The sequence below is a fragment of the Egretta garzetta genome, unplaced genomic scaffold (assembly GCF_000687185.1).
Source record: "Egretta garzetta isolate BGI_Z169 unplaced genomic scaffold, ASM68718v1 scaffold41, whole genome shotgun sequence".
NCBI classification, from domain to species: Eukaryota; Metazoa; Chordata; class Aves; order Pelecaniformes; family Ardeidae; genus Egretta; species Egretta garzetta.
Window position 1 is genome coordinate 4,052,664 of NW_009258755.1, and position 27,382 is coordinate 4,080,045.

The 27,382-nt window shown below is 42.8% G+C and overlaps 1 protein-coding gene across 2 annotated transcripts in view; it reads left to right on the forward strand.

Annotated features, from left to right (window-relative positions):
- NTRK2 (neurotrophic receptor tyrosine kinase 2) overlaps positions 1-27,382 on the forward strand; it is a 179,757-nt gene that overhangs the window by 118,978 nt on the left and 33,397 nt on the right. For both annotated transcript variants that reach the window (XM_035888906.1, XM_035888907.1), the window contains 3 exons: positions 5,323-5,453; positions 11,751-11,923; positions 15,549-15,783. In XM_035888906.1, the coding sequence (XP_035744799.1) occupies positions 5,323-5,453; positions 11,751-11,923; positions 15,549-15,783 (539 nt within the window). The remainder of the gene's footprint in view (positions 1-5,322; positions 5,454-11,750; positions 11,924-15,548; positions 15,784-27,382) is intronic.

Here is a 27,382-nt window from a genome sequence, read left to right on the forward strand (position 1 = left end):
TTTTTGCCCCCCGGACAACCTGGCAGGTTAAAACGTTTTTAAAAAAAAAAAGAAAAAAAAAAAAAAAAGTGGTTGTTCTTTGCTCTTAATGCCATGTTAGAGAGTAGATACCTCAATGTGCCAAAATTTCTACTCTGGCAGTAGCATGCAGAACTGTAGAGATGCTGCTACTGCAGAATCTGATGGCCATCAGGCTAGACTTGCTGTCTGCTGTTGGTAGTGATTTTGTATCCTGCTATGGGATCCTCTCTGAAACTCCACCACTCCTTTTTTGCGAATGGCAAATGCTGCACAAATTTAGTTAACTACCTCAACAATCACTTACACCTCTTTTTTTCTAGCAAGGTCTTAGAAATAGTTGAGTCTTCACAATTGCAGGAGAAATGGTGAGAGAAGAAATGAAGAAACTTGCAAAATGTCTTTCTGTGACACCTTGTCACATTACAAGCTGAGTCTTTTCTGCGGATGTTTTTTTCTTGTGCAGTGGTAAATATGTTTATAATATTACCTTGCCTGGTTACTTGGCATCTTGAAGATCCTCATTCTCTTCTCGGAGTCCTGGAGCAAATTCCACATGTGTACCGCAAGCAAGATTTTGAACAGTATCCTAGAACACAGACTCAGCAGATGATTGAAGTGGGCATGCAACACAACAGGATCTTCTAGTGTTGGTAGTTCAGTGAGCAGTGATGATGGAGCCTGTCTGCTGTGGCTTTTACTGTCCGTCAAGAAATGAGTCTGTGCTGCAGCCTCTCCATAAGGACAAATCTCTCCTCTGCTCTGCTGTTCTCATAAGGCATATGGAAACACATCTGAAAATTACAGCACTTGTGATACTGTAATTGGGTGAGGTGTTCAAGATGAGGCACAGTCATACAGACCATGTAACGATGTAATTTTCATGTGCTTTGGGAAACCCAACCTTAAAAGGACTAACGTGAACTTCGGACATGCAGAAATATAGGGAGCTGATTTTACGGTTTTATTACAACCTTGTGGAGAGTGATACAAAATTGTGGCTTCCAGTGGGGAAAAAGAACTGGAAACAACCTCTTCTAAAAGGTTGTTGAAAACTTTTCCAGAGAAGAGCCCTGAAAATGACTGGTGAACTAGAGAAAATGTTTTCCCGGGAAGGACTTCCATCTCCTTGCCTTACCAAGAAGAGCAAGAAGGGTGTTGATTATGTATATTTAATACTAGCCCTCCAAAGGCTGCTCAAGCTTGCAGAGAAAGTCTCCTAAAACCCAAGGGAGGGAGGTGCAAGCCAGACAAGCTAAAAATGAAGAGACAAAGGAAAAGGCATGCAGTGAAAATTATTACACATTAGGGCAAGTGAATAGTTCAGACTTTCAAATCAAGACTGGCGCAGCCACTTTCTGGAGGCAGTCCCCTGCCAAGCACAAGTCATTTAACTGAATACTGTGCTCCATACTGTGTAGAAGGTCAGCTTGGGTGGTGTCATGGTCACATGTGGTGGTAAAACGTTCAGATCTATTGTTTGTGACCAAGGAGAAAATGTTTTCATTCTGTCACAGCATTTTACTTGTTAATTAAGTACAGAAACATTTTGATAATTTATACTGATGAGCGTCCTGCTGTCTGTAGCTGGAATCAGTCACATCCAACTCAGTGAATTCAATGTGGTGAGTTGATCCCCAGGCGCCTGTTTTGCTGGGACCCACTCCAGAATGTGGTGTGACCCTCTCTGTTCAGCCTCAACGTCAAAGGTACGTTGCCTGGGGAGTGCAATCCCATGCCCGCAGACAGTGTTTGCAGGATCAAGCTTCAATGCATCATTTTGAGTGTGATGTGCTGTTTGTTAGTCAACAAAATACCTAGAAGCCCAGCTCTGTTGGTGGGTTGTCTCTGAGACCTTGAGATGAGACAAGCCCTTCTCTGCAGTTGTGCTTCCTCCTGCCAGCTGATTCCCTGCTTCTATGGCACGGCTCCATGGGAGCCCCTTGCTTCTACGGGCACGGCTGTGTGGTTATTATTTAACACTGCAGCCTCTTTTCAGCATTTACCCTTGTTTAATTTGCTCAGTCTCACTTCATATTTTACATTTCATTTTTCTTTTAAGTGTTTCAGCTCGACTTAGCTGTTAGCTTAATTTAACATATTTTTTACAGTAATCAGACAAGATCTTTTAAATCGGGGATGATGTGCTCTTAAAGTACAAATAGCAGCTCAAACGCAATCACCATTTAGAATCAAAAGGAGGAAAATACATGGCCGCCCTTTGAACGTTTGTGTATCTTTGCCTGTGAGACAACATTACAAGACCACTTCTTTGGTAACTCAGTTATGCCACCTCTTTGGCCAAATTCTGCTCTGTTTCTTCAATGTAAATACAGGATAATCTCTTGGACTTCAAGAGCAATAATTGGCTTCATCCTGATGTTAACTGAAAGCAGATTTTTGACCTTTATTTTCCAGTGTATCTCCTGTCATTATGGCTGGGGCCCTAAGTGTGCTAAAGGGATTTTTTTTCTTAGCTCATATTTCAGTCACCTCATGTGTTTGATTCACTTACATTGTTCTTATATTTAATCTCTGCCCATTTTGTCGCATTTACTGTCATTTTTTATTTGTTTAGTAACTCGGTACAGCTCAGAAAGGTAACAGGGATGGATAGAGCGTGACAAGTTGCAAATATATTCTGCGCAGATCTCTTCTGCGGCTTGCTGTGTTTCAGTTTTGACAGTTTGGTTTATGGGATGGGTTGTTTATTCAAATGCTTGGTTTATATAAGAGCATTTAGCAGCAGCTGTAAGTGTACTACAGAGAAGCATTTGATATGCTTCTTATTTATTTTTACTCTATTGTTTGTGAAGTCCTCCAGGAACTTCACAAAAAACCTTCGTACTGCTAGGGCCAACAATTGGGGGGGTGGTAGGTTCAAAATAGAGAGGGCCGATGCAAAATTCAGGAAGTCAACTGTGTTCATCATGAGGTCTTTGGCAGCTGTGGAGAGAACCAAGTGAAAAGCTGCCTCTGCTGGAGTTTTGATGCTGACGCTTGTAGGGCAGGATCTCAGCCCTACTCCCTGTCTATGGGCTTTGTGGACATTTTAGGACGCTGACACTGGTTATGTGGAGCTGAGCTTCCCTCTCTAGGAGAGGAAGAGAGGCATCCTCCTGGTGATACTGGTCAAGCAGGGGAAAAGAGAATTCCCCAAGAGGCGGGGTTGAATGGCAAGCTTGGTAGAGGGGAGTACTCATTTATTAATAAGCATTTTTTAAAGCACAGGTCACAAGGTGAGCTGCGCTCCCATGCTCAGGTGGCGTGCCATGGCAGCGTCCTCCCCGCATGTCTGCCTTGTGGCCGGTAGTAGCAGCGGCAAGGGATGCCAGTTAAATTAAGTACGTGGGGAAAAGGTGTGTTTTGGTTGAGGCCTGTCTTGTTCTGACTGTCTCCTGTGTTCTACTTGAAGAACCAGTGCTGAGGAGGAAATGCAAATAAAAAGCAAATGCATACTGGCTGCAAGGGGAGCTGCTCGGGTAGCTGGCCAAACAAAGCGTACCCGTAAAAATGCATCACCGCAATAAAACTTAATCTTACACTAGACCAGAGTTTGACTAGAATGCAAAACATTGGTACCTTGCAGTCTCATTTTGTGTGTACTCAGCTATTAATGAGAGCTGTGGCCTCTGCTGGGAGACCTGGCATTGGAGGAGGGGGCGGGCAATGTCCCCCCTGCAGCTGCCAGCTCTGGGGACAGGAACAAGCCCTGGTGGGTCTGGTGTGGCATGGGGAGGAGCTGGCTTTCCTCACTCTGCTCCCAGGGCATGGTGGGCCTGCCTGCATGCTGGGCCTGGGGGCTTCTGGCAGGTGCCAGCTGGGTCTGGTGGAGGTCCACTCCGTGCGAATGCTACCTGCCTGACAGGCTCATGACAGAGGCACATGGGGACATCTCTTGCTCTCCTGACTTGCCCCAGCATTGAGCTCCCCTCGCATGCATGCACAAGGGTACGAAGTGCATTTATATGCAGTGCACTCGGGTTTCATCGCTGTAGGCTCAGGGTGTGGGACACACGTGTTCTTCTCTCATAGACCTTTCTCCAAATGCTGGTGACAGCAGTGGGAACAGGCTGTGCCATTTGTCCCCACTGCTGTTACCAGCAGCAGCCTGTTTCCCATCTTTTAGTAATGGAGGCAAGGCGGTTTCTGCGTAAGTGGTTGCCCAGTTTGGAACAGGAGTGTGGCCAAGCATGGAGGCAGGGGTTGGTCTGCATCTGAATATATCCTAAATTATTGGCAGGGTTCAGTCCTGGTCCCTGCAGTTAAGCAGCTGAGGTGAAATTCATGCCTTTGCAGAAGCCAGCCTGATGCTTGTGCACCGCTATTTATTTCCCTGTATTTAGGATTTGGGTTGCAAATGGGCTTTGTCCAGGCAGCGTTAAATTTCAGTCTTTGCAAAGGCAGCTAAATGTACGGAGGTTAAATTCACCAGTAGATGTGGGTTTGTACAATTTCAGCAACACAAGCTGTCAATCCTGTTGAGTTGGCCAGTTAAACTGCCCTTACAGCTGCTTTATTTAGCTTGAACATCTCAAATTGATAATGTATTCTACAAAATTTGGTAGTCTTTTAAATATTAAATCTTTTAATGGAAGCTTGTGCTGAAAGGAAAGTGTAAAATGAGTTGAACAAAAATGCTCAAGGACTTTAATGTCTGAATCAATTGATTCTGGGCAGCAATTCAACTAAGGCTCTGTCCACTATGCTGACTAAAACCTTTGTCCATCTTTTTTTTCTTTTACTTCAGAGAGAACAAAATTTCTATCTCATTGTAACCGTAGTATAGCACAGAGAGAGAAAGCAGTTGAACAAGTGGTAAAAGAACCAAACAATAAAGTTGATTTAGCTGAAAGACAACACATTTTGTTTTCTTGGATTAGGTTAATTTTAAAACTCTTCGGCTTTGAACAAGAGAGTTCAGCTGTTGTTTGAGGGACAGAAATAGAAGTGGTGTGAGAAAGGCTTGGTTTGTTTTCTGATTCTTTGTCTTCATGTTTTAAAAAAAGTAGCACTGTCTGTTGTGCAGCAGTCATCCTAACATGATGATAAATGGCCTTTTCCCAGCTGACTCTTAATTCCATGTCTTCTTATCCAGCAAACGTGCTGCTCTTCAAATATAAATATATTAACTCGGTCTGTTTGGACAAAGCACTGATGAATGGTAGATGGGCACTTCGATTCCTTCTACGACGCATGCCCGCTCTACGGGCAGCCCTGTCTCCCTGTAGCTGTAAGCGTGGGCCCTGTCCCATTCTGGCCTTGCAGCTCACTCCTGACCTCCGTTTTGTCTTCTCTTCACAGTTGTGCAGCACATCAAGCGCCACAATATCGTTCTCAAAAGAGAACTGGGAGAAGGAGCCTTTGGGAAAGTCTTCCTGGCGGAATGCTATAACCTCTGTCCTGAGCAGGAAAAGATCTTGGTGGCAGTGAAGGTAAAAGAGTCTAGGGTTTCCATTATTAATTCATGTTGCAACTAATGCTATTTTATTTGTAAATGACCATGTTTACCTATTCCACAGCCCAGTGTAACTGCTCTGATATATGTGGAAGCATTCATAAAGCTAATGGAGTGTTAAGAGAATGCGATATTTGATCTTGCTGTGGATTATAAAATGAGAGCTGAATTTCACAACGAAAAGGGGAGAAGCAGACTGTGCCACAAAGGGGCAAAATCTTTTCTGATCTATCTAAAATATAATTAGTGAAAAATAATGTTTAGGTCATTAAAAATACATGTGACATACGTGTGCCTGAAAAAATAATCTATCACCAGTAAAGTGAATACGTTATGTGTATAACTGCTAGTCAAAGAAGGCCTCTCTTTTTTAGGATTGTGCCATCCTTTTAGTCAGCCACTGAAATTATCTTTGGGTAATTGTCATTAATATAGCTGCAACAATTGTTATAACAAACTTGTGGATAATATTGTCATGTGCTGCTAAACACTGTCTGTATGGAAATCCAGAAGTCATGACATGTTAGACCTGGAGGAGTGATTCTTGATTATACAGCTCCAGTCAAGTCTCCCAAAATACCATCCAGAGGAGGAGGAAACTACATGAAAACAGCCATAACCTTGGAATTTCAAGTATACAGAATAGTTCTCACATTTCTGGGGGGAAAAAATAAAAAGGATTTGTTTGGTTCTCCTAAAGGACACAGACTACCCGGTATGTTGGGAATCTACCAAGGAGTATGAAGATTTCCAGGTTGATCTCAGAGCTGGAACACCAAACCTGCTTCACCATACCAAGCATTTTTGTCCCCCAGAATGGAAGGGCTGAGGTTGGTTGTTGACCTCAGCTATGGATGTATGCTAGAAAACAATACTGGTGAAACTACACTCTAAGAGTTTGCAAAGTTTCCCTGGCAACAATCTCTTACCTCCATCTGTAGTGTTCTGCCAAAAGCTGAACAAGGTGTCCAGCATTTGAAGTATCTCATTAAATGCAGGGGGAAAACACATTTAGAATTTGGGCTGTGCCTAGGGATCAGAAAATAATTTTATCTGACCAGTCACAATTAGGCAATGATGTGTACATTTTGGATCAAACTATACAGTAAAAGAAATCAAGCAGTTTATCTTTTTCAATTTGGAAACAAGAAACAGAGTTTTGAATCTGGCAGTGAGAGAACATGAGAGGAGGATGAACTCATAGAGTGCTTTCTTGCTACAGCAAAAATAACAGGTTTTTGGGGTTTGCCAAGGTTGCAAGATTTTTGATTCTTGGGAGTTGTTCAGTTACATTGACTGGTGAGAAAAAATTAAGCCCTGAAGGCATATATCATAGACCAGAGAAAGCAAGAGACAGGAGATGACAAAACTAGATCTGAATGAATTTTCTATTGTATTTTGGTGAAGCTAGAGTGGAAATTGCCTTTCCTCTATCACTTCAGGGAACTGCTTGATAGCAAAATAAGTCTTTCCATTCACTTGCTCCCTTTGAAAGTCCTGACCAAATGGAGCCTAGCACTTCTGCTGTTAAATGCTGCATTGCGCTCACTTTCTGCTGCTCTTTCTCAGTGTAATTCACAAGGAAGATCATTCAACCTTTAAAGGGAGAGATGTCTCCATGGATTTAGATGACAAATCTATCAGTTTTCTGGACGAGTTGTCATTTTTTTTTTTTTTTTTTTTTTTCTTCACCAAATCCACTCTTTGTATTGTCCTTAATAAGGATCTTGAGGGCAGCTGTGGGAAGAATTACCTCTGGGGACAGGTTATGCCCGTTTTTTGTTTCTTATTGGCTCTAGAAGATGTGACTGGCTGCTGTCGAAGAGCAAATTTTTTGGCAAACTGTGCATTTGAATTGATCCCCATATAAGTGAGGGGTTAACTGTCTGGTGCTTCTCTCTTTCACATGGTACCAACCTTAGCTCACAGGTATCCTCCATTCACACTAGAGATCAAGGGATGGGACCTCACTGGTGTGCGGAGAGCTAGCCAGAGGACTGTGTCCGGACCCAACCACTGGGCACAGGGTTTGACAGTGAAAATGTGTGGGTTTGTTTGAGTTTTTGGTTTGGTTTTTTTTTGGTTTGGTTTGGGGTTTTTTAATCTTAGAGGAGCAGACCTGGATGCCAGCAGCATTGGGCAGCTCCTCCTGGCACACAGCAAGGGCTTCAGAGGGCTTCAGTCCCATGGGCAGAATCAACACACCTGCCTCCATGAAATAGATTTGGTGAGCCCAGTGGGAATATATACTCTGCGAGGAGTGAGGCAGTGCTGGGGGGATTTCGGCAGTGAGGAGGCACGGTCTCACTGGCACAGGGTGGATAGGGATGGCTGGTGGTCCCCGCCTGCTGCCTGTGCCTGCCGGTTGCTGGGCAACTGCATGGATTGCGCCTGGCCCTGAGCATCGCTCAGTCTGACTCAACATGCATCCTTCTTCTTTTTGGCCGGCTGGTATCCGAAATGCTGACATTGCTGCAGCAAATCATTTCGGAGCTAAGAGGCCCAGAAAAATCAGGGAAGATATAAAATCAGGCTTAACATAAACAACCCAAAGTGTTTGAGCTTCTTGGAAGAGAATAAAAACAATCTGTTTAAATTTGTTTTGACCATCAGGCTTTTTGAGGGGAGCACTGAGTGTTTGAAAGTGCTTTCTGTGGGTCAGACCCTGTGAGCAGTGAGCTTAGCCACAGGTTAAGCTGGTTGCATGGGCATCGTACTAGCCTTCCCCCTGCGTGAGTTTGTACATATATCACATCAGTATGCCATTTGCTGCAGGCACTTCTAGAGAACAGAGGGTGGAGGAAGGAAAACTTATCGCTCCCTTGCGGGCCATTTTGCCATGCCACAGTGGTTGCTCAGGCCTGGGTCAGCACTGCTGCCTCACAGGGTTGGAACCCCGGGCATAGTCTTGCACTAGTTTAACCTGGCCAGAGCTGGAGGTGAGGGTAACCGTCAGGGCACGGGTTAGCAGCTGCCTCTGGCTCCCCTGGGAGGTTGGAGGGGGATTCACCCTGTGCCGCTGCAGGGTTGTGTTCAGCTAGCAGACTGCTATGTGTGTGAAGTTGCGACCACTTCCACAGCACCTGCAGAGGAAAACCAACAGTTTCCAACTCTTCGGGTCTTCAGTTCAGAGAAAGGTCAAAACCACCCCTTCATTTCTTGAGGAAATATACCACTCAGCTCTCTTATGGTGATGGGGAGCAGTAGTAAGGATTTCATAGGGGAAGGCTGACATGGTGTAAAGGACAGTTTCATTACCAAGTCATACTGATGTTGGTGAGAGCCACATCCCCCTGCTCTTGCTCTGACTCACCTCTGTGGTGTCGGGGTGGACTAAGGAGCTGGTGGTGGTTTGTGCTCACTACAGGGCACAAGTCTGTAGAGACCCGACGGTGCGTAGATACCTGTGCAAGGACTCTGTGGAGGAGAATAAGCGTGGGGTGGTGGTCCAGCTGTCACAAGGATGAACTCGGCAGATGTGGAGCTCCTGTAACAGCCAGGGGGTCCCTCCATTGCCCAAGAGATCATGTTCCTCCTCCTTAGCTGCTGGCCTGAGTGGTTGGAAAGTACATGTGGTTGCACCTCAGTTCCTACTCAGGAAAAAATCATATTGACTGGTGAGAGTGCTTTGTATGCAGAGATTTGGCATACTTGTCAGTAATGATAATAATAATGAATATGTCTTTTTCTCTCTTTGTGCTATTACGGTTTTATTTTGGTTTTATTTTTTTCTCTTGCACTGAGAACAAGCTAAATGCATTAGTCAATGTCATTTCTATGTAAATTTTACGTACTTATTAATTTTTTCACTTTCCAGTCTCCTCCTTGCCTGACTGTGTCAGCTATCTCTCATGCATTGTGTCTATTTTGTGTGCCGCATGAAATAATGAAAAGGGGGTTTTGCAATGGTAGGTGAGAGAAATTCAAGTTGCCCCTTGGTAGTAGAAACCCTGCCTGAGCTTTACCTGGATTTTAGACCTTTCTGCATTTTGCTGTTTGACAGAAAATGTGTAATTGCCATGGCAACTGCCCTGTCATATGATAATTTTGCTGTTTCTGTGAGATAAAAAGCGTCTTCTGAAATACACAATATGCCATCCTCACAGGGCAGAGCTGTCATCATTCTTACTGTTTTTCCGGGGAAAGAGCCTGCTGGAAAGAGTACCAGCCTATGCTTCTTCCTGTCAATTTTTTTCCAGGTTGCTATTATTTTAAAATGGCTTTTATATGAATTGTTCTTCTAATTCTGTTGTTGAGAAGAATTACAGTCCAATTGCTTTATACATGAAACCACCAGAGGAAACTCAAGTGACAACAGAGTTGTTCCCAGTGATTTCATTATATAGCATAGATTGGACTGTGTGTTGGTGCCTGTACCATGTTAAAGCATCACCTCAGAGCCTGGAAACGTTGGAAGACATTTCAATTTCAGTACTCAATTGGTTCAGATGTGATTGTGTGGGGACCATAGTGGGGAGCCATTTTGATATCCAACTTATATGATACAGTTGTGTATATTAATATATCACAGCTTGTGGAGCTTTGATGATGCCTTATGCTTGTTGTACCATTACTGGCTAAAACTTGTGGAAGAAGGGTTCTGGGCCTGAAGACACATGAGATTTCTAAGTGGGTCCCTCAGGGAAGGGACATCTGTGGCATGAGTGATTTCTGTTGCCTCTAGGATCTATAGACCCTGAAATCCGTAGGGAAAAGTCGCTGAACTTGGTAGGTGGCCATCCAGTCTGCCCTGCTCCTTCATGCCCCCATCTGAACCGTATTGTGGTAGCTGGTCTTTTTTCAAGACCTGTGGTCACAGTTTGACAAAGTAAAGTGTTTTCCCTGATGGTCATCTTTTAGTCCCTTCTTCACACATGCATATGTGTAATACTAGAAGAGTGGACAGAATTGTCTTTTTTAAAGAAAAAGCTTGAACAAACCATGGCTACTGCAGCTAAAAACTGTGTTTGCTGGCAGAATGATTGCATGGTATCAACTTGTTCTGTGTCTGTTCTGATGAGTGTGGTTGGGCCCATGCTCTGTATGCAAATTCAGGGTAGAAAATAAAGTGACTAGATGGCCAGGAAAAAGCATCTTTAATTGAAACAATGCCGCTACTTTTGTGTCTCATCTTCCTTTGTATTAAGTCTAGGTGTAGTTAAAATCCAGAGGTACAGAGGCCAGACATCAGTTTCTGTGAATAATAATTTGTGAACAGTGGTAACCTGCTATCTTTCTCCTACTGTTTCAAAAATACTGCTTGAATTAGGATAGTGTAACCAGTGTACCTTTTGAAGATAGAGCCTAGTAGTGGTTTATTGTCGATTATAATTATTTCTCATTTAATTGGTGTCACAATTTATTTTTCTGGTGCATGAAAATGTTTTCTTGCTGGGGAAGTGTAGTTCCTAAGAAGACATCTGAAACTGCCTGTGTGTGGCAGTTAAATTAGCATTATTTCACCCTACAATATTTAAGCCTCCTTTTTGATCCAGTGTTGATACCCTTCCTTCAAAATGAAAACATATGAGAGTTTAGAACAGTATAAATAGAAGAGGTTGAGAAAAAGTGGAACCCCAAAATTCTGATTTGCATCTACTTCCTTGCTGTATATCATTTTAGGATTGATCCTCCAGTTTCTTATATATATGCTTAATCTTAGGCATGTGAGTAGATTTAGTGAATTTCAAAGGAGTTTCTGGTTGAAGTCTCAGGCTGTAAGTTCTGGTGCAGGGACGTACCCTTGTATAAATCTACCTAATGTATAGCACACTGTGGGGCCAACATCAGCAACAGTGACATTAGTAAGACATGAAGAATGCATCTACATTCCCACTAACTATTTTAAGGAAGCAGAGTTTTATTTTAAAGAACTTATGAGAAAGGTAAATGCCAACAGGATACTAGGGTTTGCCTGAGTTAAATGCTAAAGGATATGAACCAGCTGTGTAATACTATATTTTTGGGATAAGATCAGTTTATTTGTTCTGTGTCTGGAAAACACTTGGCACAGTAAGATCATGAGTATTCCTACATCCTCTTACAAGAAAATCATTGCTTGGGATGACATGTGGCAGAAGAATGAAAATTGTACTGCCAGTATTTAATTGCACTTAAACATCACATCTGCATTTCTAGAAGAGTTATTAAGAAAGTACTTCCTTCATCCTCTATGCAGTAGTGTGTCCTAATCTTACCCTCACAGCACCATCCCACATGTTCGCTACCTTCTGCGAACAACTCCCCTTTCCTACATTTTCGTTTTCTCTGCCAGACACTGAAGGATGCCAGTGACAATGCCCGCAAGGACTTCCATCGTGAGGCAGAGCTGCTAACGAACCTGCAACATGAGCACATTGTCAAGTTCTATGGTGTCTGTGTCGAGGGTGATCCGCTCATCATGGTCTTTGAGTATATGAAGCACGGAGATCTTAACAAATTCCTCAGGTAAATCCATGAACACGTATTGTGCTGCTGAGCCAGAAGTGGGCAGAGAAGGTAGGTGTTACTGGTATTTAATGTCACTTTACTGCCACTGGAAAATGCTGACACCTAGGAGTGCAAATCTGTGCAACTTTTGTCTTCTGTACTGGGATGTGGGGCTGATTGTTTCTTTGCCTATTTGGAAGTACCATTAAGTCAAGCCTTATGCTTTGCACCAAAGGAACGGAAACCAAAGAAATACTGTTTCCAATATATTTCAGTGTATTCTGAAATGTTTTGTTATAAATCTTACAGTAGGAATCATTTTCTTGCAGGCTTTCTGGTAGCACTTGGGAAGATCCCACTCAACACCTATCTCTATCTGTAGGCATCTAAGAGCTTTTGAAATCTGACCCCTCTTCTCTTCCCTTCTCTCAGTGTTTTGGAAAGACTGCCATTAATCTGAAACAAGAAAACTGTGAGCCATGGAAACTTCAGTGTAATGGAAAATGCTACATCTTGGGGTCCGGATTAGGGCTTTATTTCATAAAGCTGTTTAGGAATGTACATCAGAAATTGAAATTTGGCAGTAAAGCACTCATAAATAAATAAATAAATAAATGATACCCAAGGTTCACAATAATAGGTAACTCATGAACCAGGAAGTTATGAACAGTGGCCTTGTGTGTGTGCCTACACTCGTTGACATAAAAATAAGCAGTTAAGAGACAGCTTTTGCTCCTATGTAAAAAACCCCATTTGCATAAGGGACTGTTCTTTCAAGGTCTTCTACATGATTTTCATCAAAGGATATCACAAAGGCATTTCAATGTACTGGGATCTCTCCTGCCAAAGATAACTGGGAGTACCACCATTTTAGAAAGATCTCTGTGACAAAGTTGTAAAACAATCAAAACTGGTGTCCCTTTAAATGAGTTCAGATTTGCTATCTGACTGAAACAGCTACTGACTGCTAGTGTCACCATTTATGCATTTTTGTTAGCCTACATGAAATGAGTTGCTGTCTTTCTAATATCTGCTGAGCAGATAGCCACACTGTAAAAGCAAATGACATCAACTAGCATCCTCCCTTATTGGCAGGGCTGTGAGGTTTGGCAGGGAGACCAGGGCCTGAACTGGGGATGCAGAGCAAACACTACTACTTTTCCCAGACTGATTGTCTCTCTGGCAGAGGATTTAAGTATATTGTCAGAGCCATGTCGGGGCATTTACATTTGCCTGCTTGGACCTCTGCCGTGGATCAGAAGAAAGCTGCAGTTTCTTAAGATGTCATCCCCAGTACTTTTTCAGAACATTGAATTTCCATTAGTAGAAGCCAGATTCGCAGATGATAAGAAATAATTTCTTATTTCATAAGAAATACTTAGTCTTTGATTCTTTCTGATTGGCCTTTTCTTACCTCGTAACTCTGATTTTGAATTATTGTACAGAAAGGTAGTTTAGCAGACAGTATATTTCCTACTTTAGGCCTTCTCTTTTTTTAATTATTAATCAGCCCTTGTCTTTAGAACATAAAATGATTATGCTGGGACAAGCTGTTAAACCTAAGCTCCAATTTGTCATTCCTCTCACATTGCTGCAGTTTGTGCTGCAGATCAGGGGCTAGTTGTGACCGGGCTGTAAGGGCCTGTATTTCTTACCCTGCAGCGCCACCAAAGGCTGTCGTGGAAAAACAAATCCGAAATTTAACCCAAATGATCCTTGCTGTCTGCATGCAGCCAAAGGCTGTTTCAGATCTAGGACTACAGCCTCATAGTCATGCCTGCTCTGTGCTTGTTCTAGTTGGTGGAGGCTGATGTGGATGCAAAGAAATCTCTGTCAGTGTTCCTGGCTGTTGCAGACACTGAGGAGCACCTCATTTACAGCCAGCACCAAGAGGACAGGCAAGGTGGATGGAGTGTTAAGAATAATCCAGAAGTTTCATTAGATACAGACCACGTCCTCGTGGAAGCTAGCAAAAATGAAGCGTTCTCTAATTTAGTGACTCTGAGCTTCATGTCTGAGAGCAGCCATTAAAAAAATCCATGCAGTGAAAAGGTACAGTGCTTTTCAGCAGGCATTTACCTGTGAGTCTTGGTTGGAAATTTCATATCCTCCCGCTTATTCCTACCCAACCCAGACCAGCTGAATGGCTTGCCTATATGTACCCTGTGGCAGAGAGCTCCTTTGCCTAGTACCAGATACAGTCCCAGCAATGCTATACACCCTCCTTCATTTCTTTCTCACATCTGTCACTTTGCTCATTAAGTTCTTCCCTTGGGGCAATTTTAATATCATATTTATAATAGGTAGTGTCAGATTTGATCTCACAGATTTTGATTAATTTGCAACTCTTTTCCAAACTCCTGTGCCCTTCCCCTAGGGATGAATTAAGGCCTCACCTCTATTGATTAGAAAGGTGATTCTCTGAAACTCCTCTTTGTAGAAAGGAAGGACTGTTAAGAGAAAATAAAAATAAGTTCTAGGGTATTTTTCAAAAAAAAAAAGAGTTGAGGATGGAAGAGGAGAGGTGGTCTCCTAGAAAGAACAGTCTGGAGGAATGGAATAAAAAAAGGCTTCTGAAAATGCAGAATAATGGAATGGATGGAAAGGGATATTCAGAATATTATAAGGTGGACCAAATGAGGAATGATTGCCAGATGACCTCATTATTAGATAAGGATTAGCTAGTAATGTTTACTATAAAAAGTTGTGTGTAGGAATGTTTATGTCTGTATCTTCAAGATACCAGGATGTTATGCATGTATACCAGAGCTAACTTAGTTAAGATGGGTGAAGCACATGTGTTCCAGTCCTTTGCTGGGCTTTCCAAATGCAAACTGGCTCTCCTTCTGCTGGAATTTATACAAGTTTCTCATTAATCAGTTAATTATTGCATCTTAGGGACTTTCTAGGGCTTGAAAAGCTTGTATTACTGAAACTGTTTAGTTGTTCCAAAATTTTAGTTGTCAAGAATTCCCATCTAGGGCAGGACTCACCCTTGGTGATGAAATAAGAAAAAATGGTTTCCAGCTGTGCATTTGGATTATTAGGAAATTAGAAGTGTAAATCTAAAATTGCTGCCCCTGTTTCTCAGATGGCATCTCAGAAGGAAGTTAGCTCTTCTTTAAGAAAAGATGGGAGGGTCAATGGCGTGGATCCCTGTGGAAATCAAGGAATGCTGGTCACAGGAAGAGTGATGCTGTGCATGCCACTTCATTGCCTTTCACTATATTGCCCTTCACTCATAGAGTGATAAGGTTTTCCTCAGTTACCAAACAGCTACATTTGCCAGCCTTTCTCCAGAAAAGATTACTCAAATGGAACAGGAGGGAGGTGGTGGTTTCGGACAGAAGGGTGTTACTGTGAACGCATGTGCCTTATTTCCATGAGTGGGTAAGAAAGAGTGGTGTAAGAAGAGTGGGTAATCACCTGATGTGTAATGCCCTTCACGCCACCTGTCTTCCACACAGTGAAGGAAAACTAAATGAAGAAAGCCAAGATAGAAATTTTCCCGTTTCACGAATGAATTTGTAGCCCTTTTTGTTACTATATTTGAGCGAGTCAGTTGTGTTTAGGCTCACTAATCACTTTCACCTCCCCAGCTTACAAGTGGCCTATCACTTACTCAGCTTGTATTTTGGTGCAGGGCACATGGACCAGATGCAGTATTGATGGCAGAAGGCAACCGTCCTGCTGAGCTGACCCAATCCCAGATGCTTCACATTGCCCAGCAGATAGCAGCTGGTATGGTTTACCTGGCATCACAACACTTCGTGCATCGGGATCTTGCTACCCGGAATTGTCTGGTTGGTGAGAACCTACTGGTGAAGATTGGGGATTTTGGGATGTCTAGAGATGTGTACAGCACGGACTACTATAGGGTAAGTGAACTGCTGTAATTGGTAATAACCTAGGTCTTGTTTGGTCATCTTACCACGTTGGTGTAACTGATTCTGCTGTTACACTCAACCATCTGTCTGTCAGGTAATTTAGAGGCTGGCATATGGAGAACCTGGTTTTGAGTTACAAAGTTTTGGTAAATTTGGAGAGAACTAATCAGAGTAAGATTGGTATGTCACGTTGTTCATAGACGTTGGCTTTATATTCCAATAATAAATCACAGAAAGGTCTTTTTGTCTGGGCAGAAATTTTACATGTTTGCTTGGCTTTAGTGAAGAAGCAGTAGCAGCAGGTAAAAAGGAAGAGTGGGTAACCAAATTTGGCCCAACACTCTGAAGTTCTTAAAATACATTCTTCTATATTGCTAAAACAAATAGAAATGGTAACTTTCGGGTATTGCATAATGTTTCAGTTTACTAGAGGAGGTGTAAGTACTGGACAGCAGAACTGGACTAGTTATTTTACTTAGGAGGAGACTAGGTGAGAAATTGTTACATATGCTCAGCACCTGAAAGGCTGTCAGTAAGTTTTTCCTGCCTTAAGCCAGGTCTGTAGTCCTCCTGCTCATGGTTGAAGAGCTGTTCTGCGCTGGGTAAGAGTAGCCCATTGCACTTGTTCATGCTGGCCCAGGCCATTTTCCCTGAGCTTGGCTGCCATAAAATGATCTCTGCAAAGACCTTCTAGGATTGCTAGGATAATCAGGACCGTGTGCATTAATTAGTGTTGTTGATGTTGTCTTTGTACTATGTGGCAAGTCATGCAGTTGATGGCGTTTGCTGTTTGCTACCATGTTTGTAATTTCGTGATTGGAACCAAAACTATCAGGTGTTTGTGCTCTGGGGAAAGCAACCTGTGACCAAGCTGTTTATAAACGCTAGAGTTTATCCTGTAAGATAAGCCACTCAGCACATTTAAGCACATTTTCTGAATCTGCCTCACATAGCACCTGTTGCCAGTGAATTCCTTACAGATAAAATGAAAGCCTTCTCCTTAGCCACCCAGTTTGGGCTTCTGTGTCCATAAAAGAGACTATCACCTCAGCACCAGCTGTTTGTCTCTACGTTTGGCTGAGGCTGGACAGGGCAGAGAAAGCTACAGACAAGAATTACTGTTGAGTGTTGTTTCACTTAACAGCTGAGAAGTAAAAGTCTGCTCTGTTCTTTGTCTTTTCTTTCAAAAGGCAAACCTAGTATTTAGTAAACATACGATGCAGATTCCTCTTATATTTTGTTATTTTGGAAACTTGGCACTTCCAAGCTATTTGGTCAATGTAAAACAAGCATGACTGCACTTCAGAACTTGGAAAAATATACAGAATGGTAATCACTGCCCCTATTTGTGTTTGTGAGGACATCAGTGAGCACCAAGGGCCGGGGTTTCTTGATTTTACGTCTCAAGTATGAGCAATACTTGCTGGGACAGAAGGCGTGTCTCTGTTCTGTACTTCAGAGAGACTGGATTTGTTTACCATGTTCGCCATTACACTTAAGAATGAATGTCCGTGCTTAGCAGTAAGTGTTTGCAAAGGCCTTGACAGTCAGAGGCAGCATTTTTGAACAATAAATGCTCTCCTTATTTTGGGAAAAAAAAATAACTCCTTGCTGCAGAAAAACTACCTGCAAAAAGGGATGGAAACTAAGTAATTGTATGGGCTTCCTGGGTACTGCTGAGGCCTGGCAACAGGCGTGCGATAGTGTACTGACTCTGGCATCATCTTACCTGCTAACATACCTCTGGGTTTAATCCTTGAGTCTCATACATGAGCACTCAAGCAGAGCTTCTACCCAACAAAGAAGAGATTTAGAACAAGGCCCATGACCTGGAGAAAGCAGGGGTCATCAAAGGAAATTCTGGGTAACCTGGATAGTCCTTGGGCTCAAAGGACCTAATTCAAGGGCTATGCTGCATTTCTCACTGCCTCTTAGACAGAATCACTCTCTTCTTTCCTTCATCTCTCCCTCTTCTTCACTTTTTTTGGAGGACAAGGGAAGATCTCTGGGATCGAGGTTGTAATAAAGGGGGAGAAAGAGGGAGTGGTGTGAAGAGGGTGCAGCCAAGGATGTGAGAGAGGGGACAAATAAGGCAGGAAAAGTAAGTGTAGAGAGGTATTAGTAAAAGACACAAGTGTGAACGAAAGGAGGAAGAAGTAGAGAGTTGTCAGAGGGGATGAATGAAAATGTAAAGTAGCATGGCTCCATCAAAATTGATGGTGCAAGCTTGCAGTATGATGGATGGGTATGAAACTTAAACTTGGGTAGTTGCTTGTTCTGCACAGTGAGGAAAAACAAGAAGGATCATTTCTGTAGCCCCTCATGTTCCAGCTGTCTTCTAGCTGGTGCAGAGGAGGGACACAGCCTGCCGTGCCACTGTATCTTACAGTGATAGAAGTTGGAAGTTATAGTTGAGCCTGTGAGGTTTTGGCCTGCCCCACTTGGGCTGTTTGTGGGCTGGACAGAAGCTGGTCATGAAACAGTCAAGGCTACAATGACTTTCCAGACAGTTGCCTGGAGAATTATATCCACGGTGGGCCTAAGTAATGAAACTGTCAGTGATGACACTGGGATGGCACTGACCTACCATACCTAATTGTTTATAGCAGGCTAAGTCTTTTTAACTGCTGAGGCTTGATCACATACATAGAAGCAATTCTTCCCCAACCTTGACAGCTTTATCTGATGCTTGTAGGAAGGATTTACACAGCTCCAAAAAGCTCTGCAAGAAATGGTTCAGCATTTGCGTTTATTAATACACTGGAATCAGTCTTGTGGGATCCTACCACCCTGTCAGGATGGTAGATTTACCCAAGATGATTATTTATAGCTTGCTTCTGTAGGATAAGGATGATCCCCAGTCCTTGTTCACTGTCAGATTGTTAATGACATTCTGCATTGAATCAGCTCAATTGTTAAAATATGCTTCAGGGAAGAGGGGGAGAGAAATAACCCTTGGGCTGGGAATACATGTAATGCGTGGCCCTGATTGCACAAGCTTTCCTTTTTCTCCTCTGTTCTTTTTTCCTTTCTTTTTCATCAGGCAGGAATCTTGTGGGTGGGGGGAGCCCTGGTGTGCATGCTGGCATTCAGTGTAACAGCAATAGTTTTCAATAGTCAGACCAGATGAGCCCAGGGACATGAAGAAATTGCAGTGGCTTTTCATACCCAGCACTGCTGTCCACCCCAGGCCAAACTAAAACAACTGTCAAGTAATTAGTTTGGTCTGTGTGCCAAACAGCTCCAGCGACACTCTGCTGCACTGCAGTCCTGGTAGCACAGTGGATCGTTTCACGAAGTTATTTACTTGCAGAGCTTAGGTCTCAGGTTCATTAGGAGCTTTTATTTGTTTTGTTGATGTCTGGTTTTTGTTGTTTGGACTTCCAACCCCCACAGGTCAGGGTTTCCCATCTTTCCTTCTGATACCCAAGTGGTGTGACTCAGCAGCAGCTTTCACTGGCTTAAAGTATTGACACTGAGGTATGGGAACAACTACTTCACTAATATTTGTTCTTGCACTCAGAGATAGTGTATCAGGCCCTTTTTAGCCTTCCAGTTCAGGTTTGCAAGTGGTTGCTCAGTATTTGGTCTTAAAATACTTTTCTGCATTTCTTTATCATAAGCAAAAAGCTTAAAAAAAAAGAAAAAAAAAAAGGAACGTTGTCTTATCCCAGTACTTGGAAAAAGTTAACAGGGATATGCTTTAAATATCCAGTCTGGTCAGCCAACTACAGGCTTAAGCCAAGATTTTTGATGAAATTGTGATCTCACTGGAGTAAGCAAGAGCTTTGCCATTAACTTCATTAGGACCAGAATTTCACCCTTCCACATTTCTATGTTTGTCCACTGCAGGATAGAGACTCTGTTTCTGATTTAGATTTATGGAGCTCAGTTGTGTAATCCTTATTTAGCTATTGTATAACTTCCTTGCCTTTATGCAACAGCGCAAGAGAAAATGGAGAAAATACGGACTCCTCTCCTCCGCTTATACAAACCGCACAAGGAACTGTCAAAAGACTGGGGCTATTAGTGAGGTTTCCATCTTCCTTTAGGCCCAACACATCCCAAAGGGGCAGAGACGTTTGTAAGTCAGTTTCCTTCACTTTGGGCACAGTTGCATCAAAAGAACCCAAGAGAATGTGTTTCAGTATAAAGTCCAGTGACCTGGTTTCTCTTTAGAATCCTTTGTGTATTTTCTACCATGTTTTGCTATTTAAAGAAAGCATAGCATGTAGGACTGGAGGAAGCAACATAGGTTACTGAGACCAAGCCTTCCACTCTTGCAGGAAGCCACGCAGTAGGTGCTAAGGGTAGATAGAAGGTAGATAGATAGAAGAACCTCAGACCTTCCCAAGCCACATGGAAAACCCCAACACTCATTAACAGTTTAGCCCCTTCTATATAAGGCACCATACCCCATAAAAATTCCAGTCTGCCAGGGGAAAGGAGGAGATGTCAAGGCTATTGATGGTGTCCTAGGCCCCTGAAGAGAAATTTGTTTGGCAAAAATTCATAGAATCATAGAATCATTTAGGTTGGAAAAGACCTTTAAGACCATCAAGCCCAACCATTAACCTAACCCTACCATCCCACCACTAAACCATATCCCTAAGCACCTCATCTACACATCTTTTAAGTATCTCCAGGGATGGGGACTCAACCACTTCTGTGGTGTAGCTGTAGAGGGTCTCCCCTCAGCCTCCTCCAGACTAAACAACCCCAGTTCCCTCAGCTGTTCCTCTTCAGACTTGTGCTCCAGACCCCTCACACCAGCTTTGTTGCCCTTCTCTGGAGACACTTCAGCACCTCAACATCCTTCTTGTAGTGAGGGGCCCAAAACTGAACACAGTATTCAAGGTGTGGCTTCACCAGTGCTGAGCACAGGGGCACGATCACTTCCCTGCTTCTGCTGGCCACACTATTCCTAATACAAGGCAGGATTCCTGAGAGATCTTAGGAAGTCAGTCACACCTGACACAAAACTGGAGGTGATAGCAATCCCCATCAGTCTGGCTCGGTGAGAATTACCTTCTGGGCTGGCAAACCATGTAACATCATGAGTGCAGGAGCCAGCTGCACCAGCCTGTGCCCTAACTGGGGTTTGGTGACACCCCGCAGAGCATATCTGGCCCTGTTGCCTGTCCTCAGTGCCTCAGAGCACTGTGGGAACCAAAGATGACCCAAAGCCAGATCATGCATTGAGAGGGGAAACAAAATGCAGGCAACCAGCACAATTCCCGAAGAAAGACTTCAGTTGAATAAATTAATATGGAGCAGCCTGCAAAACACTGACAGGCTTCTTCTCAAATGTCTCTCAGGTATACGGCAAAATTGGATAGCAGCGGTCTTGTGGGTCTGAAGCTTGAATTTCTGACTCCTGGATCACTCCTGTCCTGTCACAGAGCCCCTTCCAGCAAAGTAGATGTTGCAAATAAGTAGGATCCTGCTGCCTTGGCTTTCCCTGGAAGGCTGCTCCACAACCTTGCTGTCCAAACAACTGCAAATTTTTTTAGCAACCTGAATTAACTCATGGCCAATGTACACCTATGTGATCACATTATTATCCTCCCTTCCTAGCCTTTATGTCTCAAGTGTATTTAGAAAAAGTACTGCTGTCCCCTCCCAAACTGTTTTGGAAGGTTAAAGAAGGCTCAGTGTCAGGAGAAAAGGGTCTTCATTTTTCTTCTCCTAGTAGCCTTCTCCCATGACTTTCAGTGTGTGAAAGAGCAGTTTCAGTGTCTCTTTCTGGTACTGACATCACTAGGACTGTGAGCAGTATTTTCCAAATGAGATTTTGCCAGTTCTTGGATCAGAGGTACTTCCCAGCCTCTAATGAAAACATGCTGCACAGTACATCCTAGATTCGCATAGCCTGTGTCATTGGCACACAGTCAGTGTATTGTGCCCTGGGCCACTCTCATCTTCCACTCCTTCCAAATGGAGAACGTCCCCCTTATTTTGAAGTTTTTGGTTTCAGTCCCTCAGTGAATGACTTTGCAGTTCATACTGGCACATTTTGTACCTCTAGTGGTTGAGAAAGACTGTTGTCTCTCTCTTATTTTCAGCTTCTTTGGGGGATGTTTTATTTTTTTATTTTTTAATTAAAATTCAGGTCTTGTCTAATTTAATGGTGAGTAAAGAACTAAAGAAAACAGAGTCATGATACCAAAAGGTAAACAGATGAGGGAGTGAGAAAGACATGTAAGGAGGTTTCCTAGATTTTTGTGGCTTTGTTTCTTAATGGTTTGTTACTTGATCACATCTATTTAATGTTAACATTAAGTGAGTATTTTGGGTAAGGATCTCTTTTTAAAACATAGAGTTCCCATGTGCTTTCAGTTAAGATGTGAGAAGTTATTACACTTCTTAGCCTCCCAGGAAGACTTCCAGAAAAACTGAGGATTACACAATTCCCTATTCCAGGCCAATTTTAAAAATACCCAGCTTTCAGACCTTTTCTCTACATAAAAAGGTCAAAAACCCTTTTGAGAAACTGTTTTGACACTTGGGAGTATTATAGTCCTCAGCAAATAGTCCGATTCTGATCTCCACTGTTGCTTAGCAAAGCCAGATTAGCAGTTTGAAGACAGTGAAATAACACTGGTATTAGAGTAGTGAAATGGCAAGGAGCATCTTGCCCGCCAGGCATAGTCCTTCCTTCATGTGCGAACCTGATCTTGTAGAGTGCTGTATTTCTGGCAACTGCATAATATGCTTTTCTGGTGACTCTCTTTGTGAAACGTTTGCTAAAAGATAGTGCTAGTAAAATAATCACCAGAGAGTGATCTTGCTTAAGCTATTTCCAGTACCAAATGCCTATTTGCAAAGAGAACTAATGCATGACAGCAAGGGGCTAAAAAAAGAAAAGGCTGATTTATCATTATTTGGGCTGTAACTAGCCAGGCAAGCACGACGATACAAATGTTTACAGTGAGGAACAAGTGTCTGTCTATTCTGAAAGGGCAATAGCAGCAAACACCTGCAGGTCTCAGCTGTCACTACAGAGATGAATACCTGTGTGGGGGAGTTTGGAGGAGGCTGCACTAAAGAAAACAAGAAAGAGTTACTGAGAAGTCAAGCAGCTTGTCAAGGCATCCTCGTAGGTGTGTGTATTGAATTGTCACAGTTTGAAGGCACAGTTTGAAGGCTTTTTATTAGCTGCTATTTTTGCATCCATTGCTCAAAAGGAAATTATCTGCTTCCCTACATGGACTTCTCGGCTCTCCTCCTCCGTCAGAGGCTCAGTGCATCATGTGTAGTGCTGGGGAGGACAGAGGGTTCCAGCAGCCCTGGAGGACGTGCACAGATGATTTCATGCAACTGGAAACAGTACAGGAATTAATGGGCCAGCTAGAGAGATGTAAATCCAAACTAGCTGCCTTGAAGTCAGTGCAGTAACTCTCAAATTAAAGTAACATAATTGCAAGCAGGATTAGGCCTAATGATTTTAGAAGGCTTTTAGGAGCTTCCTAAAGGTCACCAGAATGTCAGCATTTAGAAACTTGTATGCACCAGGACATGGCGTTACCCTGATGCTGAAGGGTTAGCAGCATGGCTCGATGCCTGTTAACTACTTGCCCATGCCAGAGTATATTCTGTTGTGTGCAAGGAAGCATGCTTTCTCCCCATCTCTTACACATCCCTGTCTGCTGGTGTTTTGTCTGGAATTGCAATTTTCTAACCTGCTCAGTTCTACACAGAGGCCAAATTCAGCTTTGTCTCAAGCAAGTACAGTTCCATCTTTTTTAGCACAGCTATAGATGTAGTCACTCCTCAAGTGAAGTTTTCTCATCATCTTCACACCAGGGTCATTGGTCTTACTTACAGTTCTGTTCCCATCTGTTTTCACTGACACAGATCCTAATGGGGGAGTCCAAGAAAGTTTTCCGTATTAGTGCTAGGAGATAGAACATCAGATGTCCAGAATGTGTAGTGTGATGCATTTAACAGTGAGTTCTTACTAAACTCTGTCTTGCAGGCTTAATGACAAGACGGTAATACAGAAAATGAGATTTTTAACTGGGACGTTGTGACATACTTTGTTTTTCCAGATTTAAGTTTCCTCTCACATTAGATGTGCAAGTGGGAAGCCAGCTCCATGGTTCCTGGTGCACATTCTCGTCAGTCTGTGAGATCAAAGAGTGTAGAGGGCAGAAAGAGAAAAACATAATGATGAGGGTGAAAAATGGAGCTGATTAAAAGACAAACTAGAGCGGAGTGACCTTGCTTCTGTGACCAGTTACTTGATTGCCCATTGAATTTCGGTGTCTAATTATTCCTTTGTAAATCCGCCCCCACTAGATTTACACTAGCATGATTCTCATGCAGGATGTCAAGAGATAGGTTCATCTTGAGAAAGTAAGTTCAGCCAGGAAGCAGCACCTAGAAACGTGTGCCAGGAAATGCAGAAATCCTGTTGAACCACGCTATAGCCAAGAGCTCTGAATGTATGTCAATCAAAAACTTAATGAAAGTGTTTGGAAATTTTCAAATGGAAATTTTCCCTCTGTTTGCTTCTGTTAAAAGCTTTGAGAATTTACTGTTTGGTCCCATTTTGGTTATAAAACAGATATTACAGTTTTCAAATGGATGGAAATTTTGGGTTTCCCACCCCATTTTTAAAGCATGTAATGGTGTGAGTTTTAGTGGGGTTACTCCTGCTGTATGCAGTTGGTAAGAGCCTTATATGCATGGCTATAGAACAGCAGGAAGTTAACATAGTCAGCATCACCAGTGGCTGACACAAGCTTTTCTGTTGAGGGGCTCTTAGCACAGATGTTCATTAACTTAAAAAGTCCTTTTAAAATTATATATACAAAACCGAATCATTCTCAAAAATAACCACGCATATGGATATAAATTGCAGGAAAGCAATGATTCACACATTGAAATTAGCTTTACAAACCACAATTTGAAGAGCTTTGCAGAACTCTGATGGAAATCGGCTCATTCTATTAAGTAGCAGCACAGCCCTACAAAGCCATTTTTGCAGGTGCTGAAATTATTTGACCACTGTTTAGATGTTTAGCACATAAGAGGGACATGTCCTCAATCCCAACCCTGTTACAAGTTGCTGGATTGTAGTCGGAATGTTGGTGGAGGCTATTTCCATTGGCTTTACTACAGCCAATGTTTTGTCCAGGGCTTTAGAAAGTGAAGAGTTTACAGGCAACATTTTCTAGAGACCAGGCATAGAACAGCAAGAGAAGTGATTTCTGTAGTTTTTCTTCCTGGGCCAGGTCTTTGTGCAGACCATTAATGCCATTTAGTAATTGTGGAGAGGAACCATGTGTAAGTATCTGGAGAGAGAGATACTGTACTGTAGTGCTACAGACTGTCACTTTTGGCAGGAAATCTGCAAAGCAAATGACAGAACTCCAAAGGTTAGCAGCTGAAGCTGTTGACTTTGTGATGCATGATGCGCACAGTGTGTGAGGAAAAGATGATGTGGAACAAAATGAGGAAAAGATCTCTGGGAGCACTGTGAGCACAGTCAGAAACTGGAGCGGCAGCTCCTGGCTGCTGCAGAGCACTGGTGCACCTTGTGCGACAGCGCCAAAGCCCCTGCCGATGGTGGGGACAGCACAGAAAGGCCACCCAGAGGGAGCAGGACTAAAGGGGAGCTCTCCTTTGAGGACTGATCACAGAATTGGCTCCCAGCAGAGTCTTTGCAGGCTTCCAGCTGGAAGGTTTTCTTATGCAAATGGCCTCTCTCCTTGCAATAAGAAAAGCAGTTGCTAGGCAGTTTTCCTAAATATGCATTTTTTTTCTGGGGCCCAAAGGACAATGGGCACTCTTTTGGCTCACAGAACTCAGGAAGCACGGAAAGGAAGAACTAGACAATTAGACTATGAAGTGCTATGTGTACCAGGATGGATCAAGAGGGCGAGAGGACAGCATCAGCTAGTAACAGAGCAGAGCCTACAAATCTGGCTCCGTAGATTCGTGCATGCATAGCAAAGCGCTGCTGATGGTGTGTGGAAATGGGGAACAGTGTGTGATACTGCAGGTCGCTTAGATCTTCACTCTCCCTGGGTCCTTCAGCTGTCTGATGGAGCATCTGGCCAGCCAGGCAGCTTGCATGTGTCCACTCCAATATGGAGGGGAAGGGAAGTCATTAGTAAAGACTTGGGTGAGTCTGAGACTGTTGGCATTGGTGACAGAGAACATGGACATACTACAGGTTACCTATGTTGTTGCAACACGTACGCCTTTGTGAAGCCTTTTCAATATCAGACATCATGAACAGTACCAAAGTTTTTGACAAGTTGTCAGGAACAGCTCTCCAAGCTTCCCAAAAGGTGATGACCCCAGAACTGAGGTGATTTTGCATCTTGCAGGCTCAGTAACTTTGTACTTAGACTTCAGAGATAACTTGGCTTTGCATTAATCTATTCTCACATAAAATGAAGCCAAATCGCATCAAAATGCTGTCAAGCTTTTGCTGTGGCCTAATGTTAGGAAAAGTTGAAGGCCTGATTTAAGGTGAGTGAGGGAATACGCGTCTGATATCAAGGACGGATAAAATGAGAAAAGATCGTGATGACTCAAATGCTTCTGCCTCCATCAGGCAGGTAAACAAACCTGCCAGAAGAAAAGCCACATGAGTTGGAATTAACTTCGTACTTCCCAGTGTACTGAAATGCTTTCAAGAAACTTACCTAGCTTAATACACTTGAATTTACTTTCAGAAGTTACTATTTGTTTGTCCTATAACAGTATCCTTGCAAAGCTGCTGTCCAGCCCTTGAGTATTTGAAGGGTTTGCACTAAATTTGGTATACTGAATTAGTCAGTTCCTACCTCTCTTCTCCAGTTCATCACATCCAGGGCTTGATGTTGCAATAGTGGTATCTCATGCCTTTGGTTTGGGAGCAGAGTCAGACCCGTTGAAATGCTCAGGTAGAGGTACCAACCCTAAGAGGTGATGCAAATGAAGTTTCAAAACTATTCCCTTATTTAGTCTTATATCTTTGTGTTGTTCTCTGGTGAGACATAAAAGTTCTCTAGTCTGTTTTCAAGCTATTTCCCAAGGCATATTTATATTGGTCAAAAGTTTAGCATGCTGAGTAGATGAGCCTTAGTTTAAAGCCTATGGAAGCATAAAGTTGTTCCAAGTTACATCATCTCTCTTTGCTGATCAATGTAGTTAGCTTTTGAATTGTATTTTAACTCTTTATTTGACCTGGAATAAGCATGCTTTTAATTTGCAGTGGCATTTTTTTATGTTGTCACAATTTTGAGGAGACTGTTGGGGTTTGGTTTTGTTTGTAGAGCTACGTTCCCATATGCATTATGTGACCAGAAACTCTGCAGAATTGGTTGAAACTGATCCAAATGGGTAGCAAAACATATGCAATCAGAATACTTTTTGAGATTAATTTTACTTCTGAGGAGTTTGTCTAAACCACCTTATTCAGAGTTGAGTCATGAAGAACAGTGATGTGCTAGGCCACAGGTTAGAGAGGGAACTAATGAATGGTCAGCAAGGATTTTCAAGAATCTGAATCCTTGCTGATGTAAATGAGACCAAACCATTTTCAACAACATTACAGAAAATGCATGTGCTGCCATTTTTCTTCCACAGCAGG